At 41.1% G+C, this 22,060-nt stretch overlaps 1 protein-coding gene across 2 annotated transcripts in view; it reads left to right on the top strand.

Moving 5' to 3' along the window:
- The window catches only part of Vwa8 (von Willebrand factor A domain containing 8), a 358,183-nt gene that overhangs the window by 47,355 nt on the left and 288,768 nt on the right, over positions 1-22,060 (top strand). For both annotated transcript variants that reach the window (XM_074043312.1, XM_074043313.1), the window contains exon 4: positions 1,950-2,060. In XM_074043312.1, the coding sequence (XP_073899413.1) occupies positions 1,950-2,060 (111 nt within the window). The remainder of the gene's footprint in view (positions 1-1,949; positions 2,061-22,060) is intronic.

Raw genomic sequence — 22,060 nt, 5'->3', positions numbered from 1 at the left:
ATTTTTCATTTATCCCTAGAATCAGTTTGTGAGGCATAATAATGCCTTATAGCACTATTCTCACTTAGTTAATACATAGGCAAAAGTGTTTTGTGTAAAAATGTGGAATCAGCCACTTAGAATCCTAGATCTGTCTGGAGGGCAAACCCTAGTCCCACCAAATGCACAGACACAGACACACACACACACACCACCACCACCACCACCACCAAAAATCCTAGGTCTATAACCTTAATTTTCTGATGTGCACTGTCTGCCTTGCTGATTTTAAAGACCATAATATTACACTGAGACAGTGTTTCTTTCAAGGCTTGAAGCTTGTCATTTCAGCACTCAGGAAGCTGAGGAAGGAGGACTGGGGCCAGCATGGACTGCACAGTGAGACTCTGGCTCAACCTTCTGGGAGGGGAAAATCTGGGGGCAAGCCTGTTGAACCAAATTGAAACTGAATAGAAACAATTTGGTTTTTGCCTTTATTTGATGTTTAGTTCATGTAAGAGAGGTCTGTAGATTGTTCAAAACAACTCAGCAGCCACTGCCACCTTCTCCTGGGGCTGTGCATGAGCTTGCTCGTTCCTTGTCCAGAATAGCACCAGAGATGGGGTGTGTATCATGGAAGGTGAAGAGTCCAAGACTAAGGATAATGACAAAATGGCCCTCAGTGTGGCCCTTGAAGGTTTAACTGTGGCACACTTTAACAAGAATAGGCATCCATAGCTTTGTCTGCCCTTGTGAATGAGGGGGTTTTCAGTGAGGGAGATCACATTCAGCCAAAGAAGCAGATGAAAGTACTGGTGATGTTTCAGAAGCAGGAGTGAGGTATCTGATAAAAATAGAAACTGCTACTTTACTTCAAAATTGGCTCTCACAGAAAATTCATTTGTATTTAGGAAAACATTGTTCGATAGTACCACATCTGTACCTCTATTTAGAACTTTTCCCTCCTTTTCATATATGCTTAAAGTTATGGCAACATGGGAATAAGCACATTTTAAAATAACCTAATGACAATAAACCAAATTTAAAAAATCAATATAACATACAGAACGGAGGGGAAAAAAATCCCCTTGTGTAGCAGTGTCCCCTTTCACCATTAATGGCATGCTTTCTCAACTTTTTCCTGGATGCTCTCCAGTAAGTTCATTTGTTTTTTCTGTCTAGTAAAACTTATTATATGTCTTATTTGATTGGAGAATGTCATTGTTCTTAATTCAATATTGGATAATGTTAAAACCTAGCTATTAGATGTAAGGTATTGTGACTTTAAGAATGGATAAATTGTTTTGAAAGAAATGGATTCTGGATGGTTTCCCCTTCAAATCACACTTCTTGTGTAATAATTTTTTTTCTTCTTTCCCTCCTCATTCTTCTCCCCTTTCCTACTCCTTCTTTCCTTCTTGTCCTTTTCTCTTTCTATTGCCATCAGCTGTGCATGTGTGTCTCTCTTCTTTTGGCCTACTGTTGGCATTTACCTTATGTTTACACTTGGTAAAGTAGCTAACATTGAATATATTTGATAAACATTGGTCAATGGAATAAATTAATTTAAATCACCCTTTTAAAAAAAGATGAATATTGCTTACAGAAATTGTTGTGCTTTGTAGGAAAAAAAAGTATGGACATTTTCCAATTATTTGTGCTATTTGAGACAAATTCTACACTAGAAATTCAGGTTTGGAAGGCCTAATTTTGATCATTATTACTTCAGTAGCAGGATTGAGAGCAGTAAAAGTAGAGCTTTACAGAGATACATATGTACCTCTGCGATATGTATTTTGACTAATATTCAATTTATTGCATTTTTCTCAAAAGTTTTTACCTGAAATTACATTTAAATTACATTTGAACTGGTCTTCTCCAGAGCAGTGGCATTGTTAAATAACTTGCTGTAAATCATATGCTAGTAGTTTGATTTCAGTTTTGGAATAACTTCATTCTGTGCTCTATAGGAGTTGACAAAACGGGAGGTTGAATACATAGCCCTGTCAAGGGACACAACTGAAACTGATCTCAAACAGCGGCGAGAGATCCGTGCAGGCACAGCGTTTTACATTGACCAGGTAAGTTCTTATCCCATGTCATTCTGTGACTGTACTCTAGAGCTATACAGAGTTGACTTTTAAAGTAGAAAGAGAGTAGCTCATATATTTATCATGTAACATTGATAAATAGGTGTACTGGGTTCTGCCTGTCATTTTGATTAGTGTTTATTAATTTACAAACTACTGGGTTTTGTTATGACATTTTCATTCATGGATATAATGTACTTTGAATATATTTGCAACCCTCCTCACCCACCATTACCCTCTCTTGTCACTTATTCTCTTTCCCTCTAGTCCCCTTCTTCTTTCCAAATAGTCTCCCTTCTACTTTAATGTCTTTTTAAGAAATCTAAATATTACATATAAGAGTAAATACTAAATACTACATATAAATATTGCATGTATTTGTCTTTTTGACAATACATGTAATATTTGTCTTTTTGAGCCTAGCTCATTTCACTTAATAAATCTTCAGTTCCATCCATTTTTCTGCAAACAACATATCTTGTTCTTTTTTAAGGCTGAATAAAACTCCATTGTGTTTATATACCATATTTTCCTTATCCATTCATCTGTTGAAGGTAGGCTGATTCCATGGCTTGGCTATTGTGAGTAGTTCAGTGATAGACATGGATGTGCAGCTATCTGTATTGTATGCTGACTTAGATTCTTTTGGGTATATGCCCAGGAGTGGTATAGCTGGATCATATGGTAATTTTTCATTTTTGAGAAACCTACATAGTGATTTCCATAGTGGCTATGCTAATTTATATCCCCACCAACAGTATGTGATGGTTCCCCTTTCCCTGTAATTCTCCCAGCAGTTGTTTATTTTCTTAATGACAGCCATTCTGACTTACATTTCTTGATGGTTAAGGATGTTGAACATTTTTTCATACATTTATTAGACATTTGTATGTCTTCCTTTGAGAACTGTGTGTTCTATTCATTAACCCATTTATTGATTGGATTATTTGTTCTTTTGGTGTTTAAATTTTTGAGTTCTTCATATATTCTGGATATAAATTTCCTTTTAGATGAATAGCTGGTAAAGATTTTCTCCCATTCTGTAGGCTTTCTCTTTACTATGGTAATTGTGTAACTGTTTCCTTGGCTATGCAGAAGCTTTTTAATCTTTAGTTAATATTTTTTGGTGATACGGGATTTGAACTCAGGGCCTTGTGTTTGCTAGGCAATCACTCTACTACATGAGGCATGCTCCCAGCCCTTTTTGCTTTAATTATTTTTCAGATACAATCTTTTTAAAAAAATTTTTAAATTCATTTATTCACATGTACATATATTATTTGAGCCATTCCTCCCCTCAGATAAGTCTTACTTTTTTTTTGCCCAGGCTGTTCCTGGACCATAGTTCTCCTACCTATGCATGCACCATCACACCTGACTTACTGGATGAGATGGGGCCTTGCTAACTTTTTATCAGGGCTGGACTTGATCCTTGATCATTCTGATCTCTGCCTCCCAAGTACCTGGGATATTAACATGTATAAACCACCACAGCTGGCTTCACAAGCTTTTTAATTTGAAATGGTCCCATTATTGCTCTTATTTCCAGAGCAATTGGAATCCTATTTAGAAAGTTGTTACCTATGCTGTATCTTCCAGGGTTTCCCTATGTTTTCCCCTAGTAGTTTCAGAGTGCTGGCTCTTACATTAAGGTCTCTGATCCATTTTGAGTTGATTTTTGTACAAGGTGAGACATAGGGATCCAGTTTTCGTCTCATTGTGGAAATCCAATTTTCTCGGTACAATTTGTTGAAGAAGCTCTTTTGCCAAACGCATGTTTTGACATCTTTGTCGAGAATCTGATGGCTGTATTTATGTGGGTTCATTTCTTGGTACTCTATTCTTTTCCATTGGTCTGTGTCTATTTTTGTGCAAGTACAATGCTGTGTTTGTTACTATGGCTCTAGGGTAAAATGTGAAGTTAGGTATTGTGATACCTCCAGCATTGGTGTTTTTGCTCATGATTGCTTTGGCTATTTTGGGTTGTTTCTGCTTCTGTATGAATTTTAGGATTTTTTTCCTATTTCTGTGAAGAATATCATTAGAATTTTGATATGGATTGCATAATATGGGCATTTTCACAATATTAATTGTGTCCCATTCATGAACATGGGACTTCTTCCATCATCTAGTTGTCTTGTTCAGTTTCTTCACTGTTTTATAGTTTTCATTGTAGGTCTGTTAACTATTTGGTTAGGTTTATTCCTAGTTTTCTTTTAAGGCTATGGGAATGAGATTATTTTTCTGATTTCTTTCTCAACATGGTCATTATTGGGATATAGAAAAGCTACTGATTTTTGTATGTTGATTTTTGTATCCTGCTATTTTATTGAAAGTATTTAACAAATCTGAGTTTTTTGATGAATTTTAGGGTCTTTTAAGTGTAGAATCATGTCTTCTGCAAATAGGAATAACTTTGAGTTCTTCTTTTCCTATTTCATTTTTTTTTATCTTGCCTTATCTCTCTGACTAAGAATTCAAGTGCCAGCCTGGGCAAAAAGGGCTGGAGGCATGGCTCAAGAGGTGGAGCACCTGCTTTGATTTCAAAAACAAGCAAGCACAAAACCCTGATTTCAAACCCCAGAACCACTAAAAAAAAAAGTCCAATCAACATGATGAGAGGGTATGATATTTTTAATGTGTTGTCAAATTTAGTTTGCAAGTATTTTATTGAGGATTTTTATGTCTGTGTTTATCAGGGAAATTGATCTTTAATTTTCTCTTTTTGTTATGCTCTTATTCAGTTTTTTATCAGGGTCTTACTGGCTTCGTAGAATGAGTTTTGTATTCTTTCTATTTTATGGAATAGTTTGAAGAGCATTGTTATTAGTTTTTCTGTAAAAGTGTGGTAGAATTCAGCAGTTATTCAGCCTGGTCCCTGAACTTTGCTTTGTTGGATATTCTGTGTTACAGCTTCAATCTTATTCATTATACATTTGCTTAGTTTGTTTAGATCTTCTTGGTTTAATTTTGGTAGGTCATCTGTTTTCAGAAATTTCTCAGTGTTTCTCCTAAGTTTTCAAAATATTCCCTAATGGTCCTCTTGATTTCAGTGGTATCTGTTATAATGTTCCCATTTTTACCTTTAGTTTTATTAATTTTTGTCTTGTCCTTTTCTTTTGGTTAGTTTGGCTAAGGGTTTGTCATCTTGTTTATGTTTTTGAATAACCACCTCTTTGTTTCATTGATTCTTTCCATTTCATTAATTTCTGCCCTAATCTTCATTATCTTTTTCTGTGTAATGACTTTGAGTTTGACTTGCTCTCTTGCTGAGAGTTTGAGGTGTGTCATTAGGTTATTTATTCTGGGTCTCTATGGTTTTTAACATAGGCATTCATAGCCATGAATTTCCCTCTGCACTGCCTTTGCTATGCTCCAGAGCTTCTGGTAAGTTTTGTTTTCATTTGACTTTAAGCCATTGCTTTGCTCAGTGACCCACTGACCATTCAGAGGTGTGCTATTCAGTCTCCATGTCTTTGTATAGCTTCTGTATTTTCTCTTGCTATTGATTTCTAATTTTATTCCATTATGATCAGATAAAATTATTTTATCTTCCCTTCCCTTCCCTTCCCAGGCCCACTGGCTATAAAGCTCATTGGGCTTGAAGTGAGAAGTAGGAAAGAATCAAACATTATTAGCTCCGTAAACCAGCAAACCTCTAAGATAAAGAAAGCAGAAGTTAGTACATACCTCTCAATAATAACTCTAAATGTAAATTGTCTTAATTCTCTGATTAAAAGATGAAAGACTGGCTGAGTAGATTAAAAAACAAGAACTGATTGTTTGCTGTGTACAAGAAGTTCACCTCACTGTCAAAGACACACAGACTGAAAATGAAAGATAGAAAATAATAATTCAAGGAAACAGTCTGAACTCAAGCAGAAATAGCTATAATCATATCAGACAAAGTAGACACCAAGCCAAAATACTACATAGTGATAAATGTAACATTCTAAAACAAAACAAAGCAAAACAAAACAAAAACCTAGTGGGAGGTTTTTTGGAGAATGAGATATTCACATAGTTTCATGGTTTACTTAAATTACAAAAGAAAAAAATGTACTTAAAATGGGGAGATTTAGCAGTCACCACCTCACATGACAGTGGCCAAATTTAGCCTCTTCTACTGGGAAAACATTAGTTCATTTTACCTACAATTAAAAAGTAATACCTTGTAGATGAAGCCCACAAGTACATTTTAAATGAATCTTTTGTTTGAGAACTGTTTGTGCTCATGTATATTACCTATAAATGCCAACTGGTAACAGCTATGACTAGTAACTTTCCACCTGATTTTCCAGTCTTTTAAGTGGATATTAATGTGTTTGTTATTATAAAAGCAGCCTAAAACTTTGGCTTTGCAGAAATTGAATTCTTTTAGGTAATTAAATTTACTGATTAGCTGAAGATTTATTTTTTGAAGAATAAAAGTAAATTATTTAGAGAAAACTGTTCCTGAAATATAGTTCTCTTGCCATTCTAAAAAGTATATTTTCAGGTCACATACATATTAGTTGATACAATATATAAAATATTTTAAGTGCCAATAAATATAGGTAATAGTTTTTGTTTTTATGTTTTCCTGATGAATTCTACTCACGATGAACATCAGCTATTACCTGACATACACAGATACCTCCAGAGTCTGTGATTGAGGTTATAGCAATGTTGCTCCTTTCTCTGAATTGCTTCAAACTTTTTTTTGAGGTTTTTATCCGATTTTCATGGTTTTTTCTTATTATTTTCTGGTAGTTATTGTTTTCTTACATAATCCTGTCCTATTAATTCTTTGCTTAAAGGTATCCAGAGACTTCTCTTCATATCCACAATAGAATTCAAACCCTGTAATACAGCTTACAATGTCCTATAGTAGCATGTTGCTTCATGTCCCTTCACTCTTTCTTTTGCCTTTAGGCTTCAGCTACAGTGGCCTTCCTTTGTACATGTATTTCTTCTAATACTGTTTATTCCTGCTTCCTCATAATTCTGGTTATAAATTCCATGAATGTTTTAGCTAGAGTAGCCATGGGTCATGTCCAGTCACTTTCCACTTGTACTGTGCTGTACCACTCTGTTTTATTATACCTTAATATCATCATCTACACTAACCTAACTATCTCTTGGTTCCCCCAATAAAATATAACTATCTTGCTCATCTCTGGCACCAGAAGTTATCTGGAGCATATCTGGCACTTGTATCTGATGATAGATTTCTACTTGGGATAATCAACCTTGATAAAATTTTAAGTAAATTGAGAAAAAATAGACTGTGGGTGGGAGCAGTCGGCTTTCCTCTGGATGATGTTGGCCTTCTTAACATTTATTTTCAGTCATCAAAATGGAAACTTGCCATGTGACTTCTAGATAGATGAAGCTGCCAGTGACTATCATTCTTCTGTTTAATTGGCCAGAAGTTCTTTATATTTACTTTAATTAGAAATTCCTTTTGTTTCTTTAATATTTTTAAACCATTGAATTTGATGTCTGGACTGGAGAGGCAGTATCTTTAATCATTATCGTCAGGTGATTAATTCTTGTAATTGAGGTGGGTCAACATAGATGAAAAAAATACTTGTGACTGGTGGGTATTGAGAGAAAGTTTTGGGATTTTAGTGTGATTATAGGAGCTAAGACTGATGTTCATATTATTACTAATAGGTATTTCAGCTGGAAACTTTGGCAACACTTCAAAATATAGTTAGAGGTCATGGCCATTGACCTCTCCACTTACTGTCATGCAGAACTAAGGATGATTGATGAGAAAGTGAGATTGAACCCACTTTCAAAGGCCAGAATTAGGTTAATGATAATATAAAATAGGGAATCTATATTTTCTTTCAAAGTAGTATTTATTTTTTCTGGATATGAAAGTCATAAACACTCATTTTGTAGGTAGGTATGCATATATATGTTTGTATTTATTTAATAATACATATTGAATGATCAATAGGTGCCAGGTACTATGCAGATACAGTGAACAAAAGAAACAAAAATCCTGTTACTACAGAGTTTATGTCAATGGAGAAAATAAAATAAACAGAAAGATAGTATAATAGAGAAAATGCTAAAAGAGCATAAGTAAAAAATGTTTTAATACTTGTGACTTGATTTTTATTTTTTTCATGAAAATTTTTTATTATCTTATTATTGTTGTACTGGGTAAAGAAAAAAATTTTAAATTACTTGTTCTGTTATCCTTAAAGACCAACAGTGTGAATATTTTCTGTATTTTTCTGTCTATACACGTATGTAATGAGTAATTTTTGCAAAAATATTATAGCATATATATAAAATTTTGAGTGCTACTTTTAATAGTTGCCAGTGTTATTCAGGAGTATTCCTCAAAGCTGTGATTTTAGTGTCTGTACAGTATTTCATCAAACAGGAACGCCACTCATCAACACGCCCATTTTCACCTTCTGTTGTTGGCCATTCCAGCTTCCTATGACTGCTGAATATTATGAGTAATGTAACAATGAATGTCGTTGTTATTGTCCCTCATGAGCTTTTTGACTTGAATCTTAGAAGTAGCATTACTAATCCAGAGATCTTGACTTTTTATTTTTATTTTTTTTTGGTGGTACTGGGGTTTGAGCTCAGGGCATTGGTCTTGCTAGGCAAGTGCTTTACCACTTCAGCCATACCCCCAAGCCCTTTTGTTGTTAGCTTATTTTTCAGGTAAGGTCTTGCTCTTCCCCAGGACTAGCCTTAGACTGTGATCTTCCTATTTGTGTTTCCTGTATAGCTGGGATTATAGACATGCACCACCATGTCCTGCTTTTTTTTGAGACAGGGTCTCGCTAACATTTTTGCCCTCTCTGATCTCAAACAGATTCTCCCATTTTCGTGTCCCTCATAGCTGGTATTATAGGCATATACCACCATGATTGGCCTGTTTTTTTATGTTTCTTTGCTATGTAAAATATAAATTCAGCTTTTGAAAAGAAATGGTTAAAAAATGAAAATATGAAAGTTTATTGATATTATTGTGACGCCTAGGGGGAACTAATGAAGACTATTGAAGACATTTTGCTATCATATTAATTTTCATTTACACCAGAAAATAAAGTAATCTGAAAAAAAATCTGAAGTCATTGGTATTCTAAACTTTAAAACATCTATTACTGTCTTTTTTCTGAACTTGTTGACATTGTTTTTAATTCTTTTCATTGTCACATGACTCCGAAGCATTACTTAGGTATAAGACAATACAAGTTAGCTAAATGACATATAAATGACATTTAAGTTTTCTGCTTGGTATTGATAAGAGGTATTCTTTATCCCTATGGTAACTTGGGGAATAGAAAGCTAAGATGGAGAAGTTTGAATGATTTTCTTCAACTTTTTCTAAGCCAGAAACTCTTTTCACGTCGTAATCTGTTGATTACTCTTATATGATGCCATGAAGTTGGATAATATGTAAATGCATATTTAATCTGAAGTACAAAAATTCACATTATGAAATATTTTATGTATTCTCTTCTACTTTGGATGAGTCTTGATTTTTTCTCATTATTAATAGAAAAAAAATCTCTCAAACTTAACTTAAAAAAATGCTTTGCTTAAGCAACTCTTTTCTTTCTTTGTTTGAGACAGTGTCTCACCATGTGGCCCAGGCTATCCTTGAACTCACAGTCCTCTTGCCTTTACCTTCTGAGTGCTGGGATTATAGGTGTATGCCATTACACCTGGCTAAAAACAACTCTTTTTTTTTTTTTTTTTTGGTGGTACTAGGGTTTGAACTCAGGGTTTCATGCTTGGAAAGCAGGCTCTCTACCACTTGAGCCACACCTCCAGATCATTTTGCTGTGGTTATTTTATTGGTAGGGTTTTGTGAATTTTTTACTGGAGCTAGCCTTTAACTTCTGATCTCAGCCTCCCAAGTAGCTAGGATTATAAGCATGAACCATTGGTACCTGGCTTAAAACCAACTCTTAATACATTGAATAACATAATGTTATTAATTGTAAAATAAAATTTTTATCTTATGCAAATGCCTTTTATTGATTTTAACAAATAAGGATAAACATTAACTTGTGAACAACTCATTTGTGGATGCTGATGTCACTTTCTACAAGTAACCAGTGTCAAAATTATAAAGTTGTTTTCAGAAGTTCATTCATAACCGAAGTATTTGGAATTTGGAAAACATGTACTTTTAGCAATAAAGCTATAAAAAGTGGTCAGATTCTGGTCTTCGCACCAGACCGTTTGTACCTACATTGTTCTATGTCCTAATTATCGCTTGATCAGTTGGAGAAGATCTCTCTGTCCCTGTGATAGTCAGAGCTCAGGCTGTAGCTCCTTATTCTGTTGTTACTACATTCAGATCAACTCTTATCTACTTATATAGTGTTAAACGTTTGGCAGGTTTATAAAATTTGTTTTAAGAAAATGAAGAGAGATGAAAAGGAAACTTTTATAGGAGGGGCCCTATTTTGTATCATTGCATTTAATCTTCAAAACATTTTTAGGAGGCAGATTACTCCCCCATTTTACATGTGAAGTAAGTGAGGCTTACATACTACAATCATATACCTGATGAATAGCAGAGGAGGGATGTGAACCAGTGTGTGTAATCCCAAAGCTCAGGTTCTTTCTACAGTATCATACTATTTCCCTTAGAAAGCAGTGGTGGTGATGATATTATGATTAGTGACAATAGTATTCATAGTAATGTAAGGATCTATTCCTTTAAATAATTACCTTGGTTTTTATTTTCATATAAATGACAACTATAACTGAGTTTCAGTATCATGTAATTATGTATTTGTAATTTATTTTGGTCAGATGTTATAATTGTTAGGACCCGGAATCCTATTCCCCCGAGAGACAGAGAGCCAGGCGTGAATGCAATCTACAAAGTAGAGTTTATTGGGCTGGCTAGCCAGGGTCGAGCTCCCACACGGACACACAGGACCGGTTAGGAAAAACACGACCCTGAGCCTCTTTAGGGGAAATCTTATATAGACCGCGGTGGCGTGCATATTTTCGTTATCAACATTGGGCAAGCAGGCAGAGCACATCTTGCGCGTACCTCACATCTTGCACGTTCCTCACATCTTGCATGTACCTCCCGCTCACATTCCCCACATTCTATATGCCCTAACCGAGCCCTGCCACATTGCTTATCTTATCTACACGGGGTGTTTGGTACTGGTTCTCCAACAAGGGGGTTGGGGCCCGCTGAGACCTCCTATTCCTTTCATTCCCCCCTTTTCTTACGGCCTAAATTGAGGAATCATTCTCAAGGGGATGAAGAGCCTGATATTGTTGGCGGAGGACCAGAAGTTGGATAGTATTAATTCGACTTTTGACAAAAGTCATAAGTCGGTTTAGAATCCAGGGTCCTATGGTAACAAGTAATAGGATGATTATTATTGGCCCTGCCAGTGCAGATAAAAGGGTAGCCAACCATGGGGACTGGTTAAATCAAGACTCGAACCAGCTTTCCCCGGCCTCTTTTTCTCGTTTTCTTTGTTCCAGGCTCTTTCGAAGTTTAGACATGGAGTCACGAACAACTCCGGTATGGTCAGCGTAAAAACAACATTCTTCCCCTAGAGCAACACATAGTCCCCCCTTTTGGAGGAACAACAAGTCCAGACCTCATCGGTTTTGAAGTACTACCTCAGACAGGGAAGTGAGGGATTTTTCTAGGTGGCTAATGGAGGTTTCTATTCTCTCTATATCTTCGTCTATGGCTGCGCGCAGCAAAGACATCCCTTTCTGCTGGGTGGCCAAAGAAGCTATGCCGGTTCCTGCTCCCGCTAACCCTAGGCTGAGTAGGGTAGCAATAGTTACTGCAGATATAGGTTCTCTCTTTTTCCTTTTCTCAACCATTTTTGTATTCCAGTATGAATATAGACTCTCTTCTGAATGATAGAGGATGCGGGGCAGCACAGTCACTATAACACAGAATTCTTTAGAGCTGTTAAACACCTTAGTTGATAAGCATGGGGTGAGTCCAGACCGCGAGCATAGCCACCACCCATTGTCCTTTGGAATTACCCATTTAATAGCATTTTCCCAGGTAGAACTGGTGTTAATAACAGTACATAAGTCCCGTCTGTTCTTTGGCACTTTTCCTAAGCAGGTTCCTTGGCCGCTTACCTGCTGTATGGTCAGACCTCTCTTACGGTCTCCCCAGGAACATTGAGTAGGGTTTTCCTCAGATGAGGTATCGTGAGTGGTGTTTAGCCCTATTGCCTCATAGAATGGGGGCCTCACATCATAACATAACCAACAGGAGTTAGTCATGTTAGGGTTGGTGTGGTTTAACGTCAGGAAGGCAGCACCCACTAGGTCCCAGAGGGGGTCTTTGGATCCGGTCATGAGACTGGGCCTCACCAGGGGAGGGCTGGTTTCTGATGGTCTTGGAGTTGTAACATTAGCCTGGGCTATGGTTGAGGGAAGGTGATGAGCAGTGGAAGGTCGGGGAGGTGGCTTTACATAGGGTGGCCTAAGTACCTTATTAGGGCCTATTGTTAGAGTAGAGACTGGTTGTCGCACACGCCGCAAGGTAAAAAGGGCTCCTGGATGATTTGTTTTGTAGAGTCTGACTCCCCAGGATTTACCCAATTCCCAATTCGTTGTCTTTTTTCCTAAATCAGTGAAATTTATCATAATGGGATTACAATTGGGGGGAGTTGGGCATCCCTTATTTATAGGTCTAGGTTGGTGGTATGTAATGCCAGATTGAGAGACTCTACTTAATTGAATAAGGTCCCCCTGTTTGGGGGGTGTCCACCATATATCCCCTGAGCTCTCACAACCCCATGACTTACAATAATAGTCTGCGATTCCTCCACATTTTTTTCTGTGGTTGGGGTGGGGAGCGGGGCAGACATAGAAGTAACTTTGGCGCAAATCCCATTGTCCCCTGCCAGTGAATAAGGCCCTTAAGTCAAAGTATAATTCTGGGAACCAGGTGCTGGGAGGGGTCACCTTGGAGGTCTGGTTAAGAATGTCTCCTGTGGATACATCTACAATCATCCAGGTCAGGTTAAAAGGTTGATGTGGATTTGTATGCCCCCAGCAAGTGGTGGACAGGGTTAGAAAAAGGAATAAAGTTACCGAGGTCCAGTATGAAGTTTGAGTTTGAAAAAATTTTCCTTGTGGTGGGACACCCTTCTTGTTGGCAGGAGGCCTTTCTTCATAGCTACCGGATCTGCCGGTCTGATGTGGGTGTAGTGGACCCAGGTGATAATCCCATTCTAGGAGGGCTGCGGAGCATCTGGAGTGTTCTCGTTTTTCGGAGCATCCCGTATCAGCCGGAGCTTGAGTGGGTTTGTTGGATGCTTCCGTGCAGACCAATTTTCCTGTTTTTTCTCTGGAGGGTGAGCCCGTCTTACATGGGAATGGTGTACCCATGCTGCAATCCCGTCGACCTTGAGGGCGGTAGGGGTAGTAAACAGTACAACATAAGGTCCTTTCCATCTAGGCTCTAGGGTTTTGGACTGATGTCTTTTAACCCATACCATATCCCCCAGGACTATGCCATGCTCCGTGTTCGGGGTCCTCTCTGCAGTATGGTACGCTTGAATTAGGGGCCATATTTGTTGTTGTACTTTAGCTAAAGCCTGTAGAGTAACACGATAATTTGGGGCCAGATCACCTAGTCTCGGGCTTAAGGTTCTCTGAATGATGGGGGTGGAGCCCCATACAGGATCTCAAAGGGAGTTAGCCCGTGGACATATGGAGAGTTCCGGACCCGGAAGATGGCCAAGGGAAGGAGCGTCACCCAATCACCGCCAGTCTCCAGGGCCAATTTGGCTAAGGTCTCCTTTAGTGTCCTATTCATCCTTTCTACTTGCCCTGAGCTCTGGGGGTTATATTCACAATGTAGCTTCCAATTGGCCCCCATAGTCTGGGCTAGTCCCTGCAGGACTTTACTAACAAAAGCCGGACCGTTATCTGACCCAATTGCCTCGGGCACCCCATATCTGGGTATGATTTCCTCTAGCAAAGCCTTTGCCACTACCTGACTCGTCTCCTTCTTTGTAGGAAAAGCCTCCACCCAGCCCGAAAAGGTATCTATGAATACCAGCAAATATTTGTACCCAAACTTTCCCGGTTTTACCTCAGTAAAATCCACTTCCCAACTTCTTCCCGGAGCCCTCCCCCGTTCCCGAGTACCTGTATGGTGCCCCTCCCTTCGTCCTGGTTTCATGACTGTGCAGCTGGCACAATCTTCCACAATTTGGCGGACTGCTATGGTCTGGTTCGGAAATTGGAGCTGCGCAGATGTCAACAAGTCTAGTAATTTTCTCCGCCCCAAATGGGTGGACTTATGTAAGTTAGCCAACAGGAATCGTCCGAGTTTTTCAGGCAGAATTAACTTGCCTTCCAAGTCGCTTTTCCATCCGTCTTCCCCTTCTCTAAAGGGGGAGTGGGCTCTCATCCAAGTGAAATCCTCTGTGGAGTATTCTGGTCGGGGGGGTGGGTAGTGGAGGGAGCTCTGGGACCGGCACGTCTATCGCCGCAACCGTGGAAGGTTGCCCTGTCTCCATGGGAGGACTCACCATTGCTACTCTCTTTGCTTCTTGATCTGCTCTGTTGTTACCGACAGCTTCCGGCGTCTTGGCAGACTGGTGGCCTGGGACATACATCACTGCCACTGCCTTCGGTTTTTCCACTGCCATTAATAGACGCTGGACTTCGGCTAGGTTCTTTAGATGTTTTCCTTCTGCTGTGCGGAATCCTCTTTCGCGATAGGTGGCCCCGTGGACATGGATGGTACCGAAAGCATAGCGGCTATCGGTGTAGATATTGACTCGCTTTCCTTTTGCCCTCTCCAGGGCCTCTGCCAAGGCAATTAATTCCGCTTTTTGGGCTGATGTTCCGGGTGGGAGGGCGCTGCTCCATACCGTATTTCCTTCTTGGTCGACTACAGCTGCCCCTGCCCTTCGGGCTCCATCTTGGAAAAAACTGCTTCCATCCGTGTACCAGTTTAATTTGCAGCCGGACAGGGGGGTATCCTTTAGGTCAGCCCGTACCTGTGTAACTTCGGAGAGGAATTCTTTGCAGTTATGGACAGGTGTCTGCAGTTCCAGGTTAGGCAACAAGGTGGCAGGGTTCAGGATTACGGGATCTGTGAATGTGATCCGAGGGGAATCCAACAAGAGCCCCTGGTAGTGGGTGAGCCTGGCATTCGTCATCCATTTCCCAGGGGGTTGTTTAAGGATTCCCTCCACCGGGTGAGGGGCCGTTACCCAGAGGGCCTGTCCAAAGGTTAGTTTATCGGCTTCTCTCACCAGCACGGCAATGGCCGCTATAATGCGGAGGCAGGGGGGCCATCCTGCCGCTACTGTGTCTAATTTCTTGGAAAAGTATGCCACTGGTCTCTTCCAGGGACCTAGCTGTTGGGTCAAGACTCCTTTGGCTACCCCCTTTTTCTCATCTACAAACATAGTGAATGGTCTTGTAGGATCTGGCAAGGCTAAGGCAGGGGCCTGCAAAAGAGCATCTTTTAGCTGATCAAAGGCCTGTTGTTCTCTCTCTCCCCAACTCCAATCTGGAGCTTCTTTGGTGGCCTCATATAGGGGTCTGGCTATTTCCACAAATCCTTGAATCCAGAGTCTACAGAACCCCGTGGAGCCGAGGAATTCTCTCACCCCCCTAGTGGATGTCGGGGATGGGATAGCCAGAATAGTCTGTTTCATGGCATCAGTCAGCCATCTTGCCCCATCTGCAATCCGATAACCCAAATATGTCACTGACCTTTTACAGATGTGAGTTTTCTTGGCACTTGCCCGATACCCCAGCTCACCTAATTCCGTTAGCAGGTGTTCAGTATCCTTGATGCACTCCTCTCGGGTTTCTGCCGCTAACAGTAAGTCATCAACATACTGTAATAGAGTGACTCGTGGGTGGCTCCGGCGAAAAGGTTCCAGGTCCTGGCTCAGGGCCTCATTAAACAGGGTGGGAGAGTTTTTAAATCCTTGCGGCAGTCTGGTCCAAGTGAGCTGTCCGGATTGGCCCCCATCTTCTTGCCATTCAAAAGCAAATAGCGGCTGACTAATTTCTGACAATGGAATGCTGAAGAAAGCATCTTTCAAATCAAGGGTTGTATACCATACTTGCGAGGGGGGTAGGTGGCTGAGCAAGGTATAGGGATTCGGAACGGTGGGATGAATGTCCTCCGTCCGCTCGTTTACCTTTCGTAGGTCTTGCACAGGCCTATAATCCCCGCTTCCCGGCTTTCGGACGGGGAGCAGAGGAGTATTCCAGGCAGACTGACAAGGCCGCAGTACTCCTTCCTTTATTAGCCTGTGGATATGAGGGGCTATGCCTCTTCGGGCCTCCTCAGGCATAGGATACTGTTTCACCCGAATGGGGAGAGCAGAAGCCTTCAATTGTATAACTACGGGCGGGAGGTGTTTGGCGAGGCCGGTTCCCGCAGTCTCTGCCCAGGCCGTGGGAAATCTTTTTACCCAATGAGTCATGTCCCCTCCTGGTTCCTGTTGACTCTCAAACAGATGATGCTCATCAGCCAGTCATAGGGACAAGACATGAATCGGGCTCCCTTCTCGATCAGTCACAATTATTCCATCTGGTTCAAAATGGATATGGACCCCTATTTTGGTGAGTAGGTCCCGTCCGAGCAGGGGAGCGGGACTCTCAGGGACAACCAGGAAGGAGTGTGTGACCTGGTGTTTTCCTAAGTTCACCTTTCTTTTGGTAGTCCATGTACATAACTGTGTACCGGTGGCCCCCTGAACAACACTTGTTCGTGCCTTGTTCAAAGGTCCATGTGCCTTGTTTAAAACTGAATACTGGGCGCCGGTATCCACCATGAACCCCATCGGCTTCCCCTCCACATGTACTGTTACCCAGGACTCGGGGAGGGGGTCCGAGCCCCGTCTCCTTCAGTCCTTTTCTCCGGCTAGGAGGACTCTGGCCTGCTCTACTGCTCGTTCCCTTTCCCTGTTTTCCCCCGGTCTCCTTCCAAACCCTCTTCTTCCCTTTAACTTAGGACATTCTCTCTTCCAATGCCCAGTTTCCTTACAGTAAAAACAGTGTTCCTTATCCGGGGTCCTGGCGTGGCCCCCTCCCCTGGGTTGGTCCCGGACACCCGCTAGGAAAATACGGGCCATTTCTCTCTGTTGCTTTCGGTTTTCCTTAGCCTGGAACTCCCGGTCCTCCTTTCTCAATTTCTCCTGGGCCTCCCTGTCTTCCTTTCTCCGTCTTTCCTCCCTTTCTTCTGGAGTTTCCCTAGCGGTAAAGACCTTTTCCGCTACCTGTAGCATTTCCCTTATAGTCATCTCCCCTAAGTTTTCCTGTTTATTGAGTTTTCTCCTAATATCTGGAGCTGCCTGATTAATGAATGAAAGTACCACAGCAGACCGGTGGAGGTCCGCCTCAGGGTCAATAGGGGTGTACTGACGGTATGCCTCATAGAGGCGCTCTAAGAAACCGGCTGGGCTTTCGTTTTCCCTTTGAACGACTGCTTTCACTTTTGCAAAATTGGTGGGCCTTCTAGCGGCCGCTCGGAGACTAGCCATAAGAGTCTGGCGGTAGATCCGAAGACGCTCCCTACCTTCTGCGGTCCCGAAATCCCAATCAGGGCGGCGTAGGGGAAAAGCCTCGTCTATGGCCGGTTGGAGAGTTGTGGGTCTCCCATTATCCCCCAAGACGTTCTTCCTCACTTCGTTGAGGATGCGCTCTCGTTCCTCCGTCGTAAAAAGAGTATTGAGCAGCTGATGACAGACATCCCAAGTGGGACGGTGTGTATGCATGATGGACTCCAAGAGATCTATGAGACACTTGGGGTCTTCAGAAAAGGGCGGGTTCTGCGTCCTCCAGTTATATAGATCACTGGAGGAGAAGGGCCAGTACTGAAACTGTTGCCCTCCTCCCGGTCCCCCTTGGCCCACCATCTGGACTGGAAGTGTAGGGACAGTTTCCTCCCCCTGTGTTGATGAGGAGGGCCCGTCTTCCCCTTCCCTTTCCCGGATCCCTCGGGGGTGAAGTCTTCGACTCATTCCTCCTCCAGCTGCCAGTCCTATTGAGGTGGATGAGGAAATTTCCTCCTCCGGGGCACTGGCTTGGCTAGGGGGAGTCATATATGGAGGCGGCTGATCTTCTTCTGCCCCTGCGAGGGATGGGTAAAGGGGGGAACTCTCTGGTAAGACCGGAGATGGTGAAGGAGATGCCCTAATTTGAGGACCGGTCAAGGTGGGAAGAGGAAGTTTTTCCTCCTCCTTTATGACCAAGGCGGGCGTGACTGGGGTTTTAGCCCCAGGGGCCGAACTGGAGGGGTGGGTCAGAAAAACTGTTAACCAAGGGGGAGGGTTCCTCACCAGATCCTCCCAAACCAAAATGTAAGGAACTTGGTCTGGATGGCCTCGATTGTCTGGCTGAAAAATGACTGCTTTAACCTTAGTGATCATGTCTAGGGAGAGGGAACCTTGAATGGGCCACCCGACTCCAAAGGTGGGCCACTCTGTAGAACAAAAGGTGTCGAACTTACCTTTCTTGATGACCAGACCCGCATTTAAGGCCCTTTCTTTAACTTCTGAAAAGTGAGAAAGGATCAAAGACTTTGGGGTTGTCTGCCCCTGTCCCATTGTGGAAGGAGAATCAAACACCAGGAGAGAGAGAACAAAAAGGGTGAAGACAACAATAATTCCACACACACAAAACACTCTCCAGCACTCGCTCGGACCGGTCCTTCTCTCACACTGGTGCGCACCCCATTCAACCTCCTCACCGTCCAACTGGGATATCAGGCCGAAAGGCGTCCACTTGACGGGTGGTCGGTCGACTAGTTCAATTAGTTCTTCACCTGGCGCCAGGGTTCCTAAAATGCTCGAGCCCAAATGAGAGGAAAACCTCTCCCAATAGGACCCTGTGGTCCTCTTTGCGAGATTCCCAGAATGAATCTCCCTGGGGATTGGCCGAATCCCCGCCGCGGCCCAAATGGAACACTCAAGTTCCTCCAAATGAGGGTCTGGGATCCCCTCCCAACGCCTAGGACTTGGGATCGCCCCTGCTTTCTCGCAGGCAGGTTCTGTCTCTCGAGAAAATGAAATCTCGGTGGAACCTCCAAATGTTAGGACCCGGAATCCTATTCCCCCGAGAGACAGAGAGCCAGGCATGAATGCAATCTACAAAGCAGAGTTTATTGGGCTGGCTAGCCAGGGTCAAGCTCCCACACGGACACGCAGGACCGGTTAGGAAAAACATGACCCTGAGCCACTTTAGGGGAAATCTTATATAGACCGCGGTGGCGTGCATATTTTCGTTATCAACATTGGGCAAGCAGGCAGAGCACATCTTGCACGTACCTCACATCTTGCACATACCTCGCATCTTGCATGTACCTCCCGCTCACATTGCCCACATTCTATATGCCCTAACCGAGCCCTGCCGCATTGCTTATCTTATCTACACGGGGTGTTTGGTACTGGTTTCTCCAACAAGGGGGTTGGGGCCCGCTGAGACCTCCTATTCCTTTCAATAATCAAGGCAAAATGAAGTGCTTTATATTTGCAAAAATAGGCTAATTAGCTAGCTTGATTGCTCATAACTTTAATGAGGCCAAGGTCACAGCTTCCATGCATGTGCAGAAACCTGGAGATCTTCCTGCTATAAACTGTCCCTGACCTTCTCCAGTTACCTTTTTTTTTTTTAATGAAGAAATGGTACCCATTATCTGCCCAGTTTTGTTCTAGGTGCCCAAAATACAGTCATGAATAGAACAAACAAAATTCCCTATATTTCTCTATGGTGAAAACATTCAGAATCTCTTCTTTTAGCTTTATGAAATATATAATCCATCATTGTTGTCTAGTCACCCTACTGTGCAATAGTGCACAAGAACATCTTTCTAACTTCAACTGATCTGTACCCCCTGATCAATCTTTCCTCATCCTTGCTTCCCCCTACTTTCCCATCCTCTCTCTGATAACCTTCATTCTACTGTTGAGGTCAAGTTTTCATACTCTGCATTCGTGAGATCATGTAGTACTTGTCTTTCTGTGCTGGCCACTCTCACTGAACATGATGATTTCTAGTTCTGCTCATGTTCTCAAAAATGACAGGGCCCCATTTCTTTTTAGTGGTTGAGTAGCTTTCCATTGTGTTGATTGATCTTAAATAGCTTACTACGTGCAAGTCAATCTTTTACACCACTTGTGAGATAAGCACTGTAATGAACCTAGCCTTAGAAAGAAATGCTGGCTTCTAGAGGGAAAGGTGACTAAACTTAAACACTCAGAGCAAGTAGGTGGTAGAGCAACTACTTTAATCTGTTGTGTATTACAGTAAGAAAACACCTGAGACTGGGCAATGTGTAATGAACAGAAATGTATTTGGTATATAATTCTGGATGCTGGAATGTCCAAGATTGAGGACCTTGTATCTGAAGAGGGCTTTCTTAATGTATCAACATATAACAAAAAGGTAAAAGGGAAAAAAGCATGGGTGTGGGAGTGAGAAGGGAGGAGGGAAGAAGAGGATGAGAAGGAAGAGGAGAGGGAAAAGAGTAGACAGGCTAAACTCATCCTTTTATCAGGAACCCACTCATAATAACTAACCTACTCCCAATGACAATGACATTAATCTTTGGGATAGAGGTCTTGTGACCTGTTTTCCTCTTAAAGGTCCCAACTCTTAACATTATTGCATTGGAGATAAAGTTTCTAACACATAGACTTTGGGGAGGCCGCATGTAGACTGTATCAGGAACAAAAATCAATATGATCCTAGCCTGATAGGCTAGGATTTTAAAATACTTTTTTTTCATTTTTCTTTGGCTTCTTCAGTACTTTTATACTATTGGCCTTTTTGAGTAAATTTGGAATCTATTTTCAATAATGGCTACTTTAATAATAATTTAAAATGTAATAGATTCAATAGCTTTATTTTTTTTCTCGTACTGCTTTAATTTTTAAATTGTTACATTGTGCAGTGACCCTGAGGGTATTCTTATTTAGTAAATGAGGACACAGACATCAGATTAATTGTTTGCCTGAGGTCTTACATCAAGTCAGAAGCAAACCTAGAACAGGGGCTTAGATAGTTTTGATTTGAGGCCATGTACCTGCTTTTACCTTGAAAACCTTCATGTCCACGTGTTGGGTTGCTAAAACTGTGATAGGAGATGTCTGGGCTGGGAGGAGCTGGGCTGTTTCTGATTTTTATTTGAAAAAATTAGGTCTCTGTAAGCTCTGTAGCTTCAAGGAGAAGAAAGAATCCCAATAATTGTTCTAATTTCTACCATGAGGATATCACATTTAGTCATTTCACATAAAAATGTATGTGCACTGCTTATTTATTTTTAAAAGATTACAAGAGAAAATTTGCACTATATTTACCATTCTATATAGAAAATTTTCACAGTATCTAGACTAATCCTGTGAAGCTGATGGTTAAACTTGTTCCATTCTGTTTTCATAACAAGTGTAGGCATAGGTAACGTCCTTCAGGTAACATTTTTTTCCTAGGCTTACATAGCAGCATCTTTTAACTAAGCAATTACATTTTTTGTTCCCAAAATGCTAATGGCCTACTGTGAGCCAGTTCTGGACAAGCATGCCATACAAATAGGGCTCTGATCCTTTGAAGACCTACAAATCCTGCTAGGGAGATGAAACATAGTTGTGAGGGAAAAGGAAAAGCTCCGTGTTGTGCCTCTGAAATTTAGTGTTGAGTAAACGGGGTGGGGGGGGGCACAATGCAGAGGGGTGCTTGGCCTCTATTGGGCACAAAATTTGTAATGTTTTTTCTCTTAAATTAACTTGATATTTATGTGGTACAATACATTTTGGTATGTTACAGTACTTACTGGACTTACTATTTGCTCTATTCAGTTGCTTATTTTTAAATTTTATTTTCTTCTCTGCAAATGTAATTAGATTTTATTAATAAACTTGAAATATTGATTAGAGTATTATCATCATCTTATGGAGTATTTTAAGAAAGAATCCAGAAGCAAGTTGATACTAAAATAGTAACTAACTAGTACTAGGTTTTGTAAATTGATTGTT

Source organism: Castor canadensis, chromosome 10 (genome assembly GCF_047511655.1).
Source record: "Castor canadensis chromosome 10, mCasCan1.hap1v2, whole genome shotgun sequence".
In the NCBI taxonomy this organism is placed as follows: Eukaryota; Metazoa; Chordata; class Mammalia; order Rodentia; family Castoridae; genus Castor; species Castor canadensis.
The sequence above is the reverse complement of the archived record's forward strand: the minus strand, read 5'-3'. Positions and strand labels throughout refer to the sequence as shown.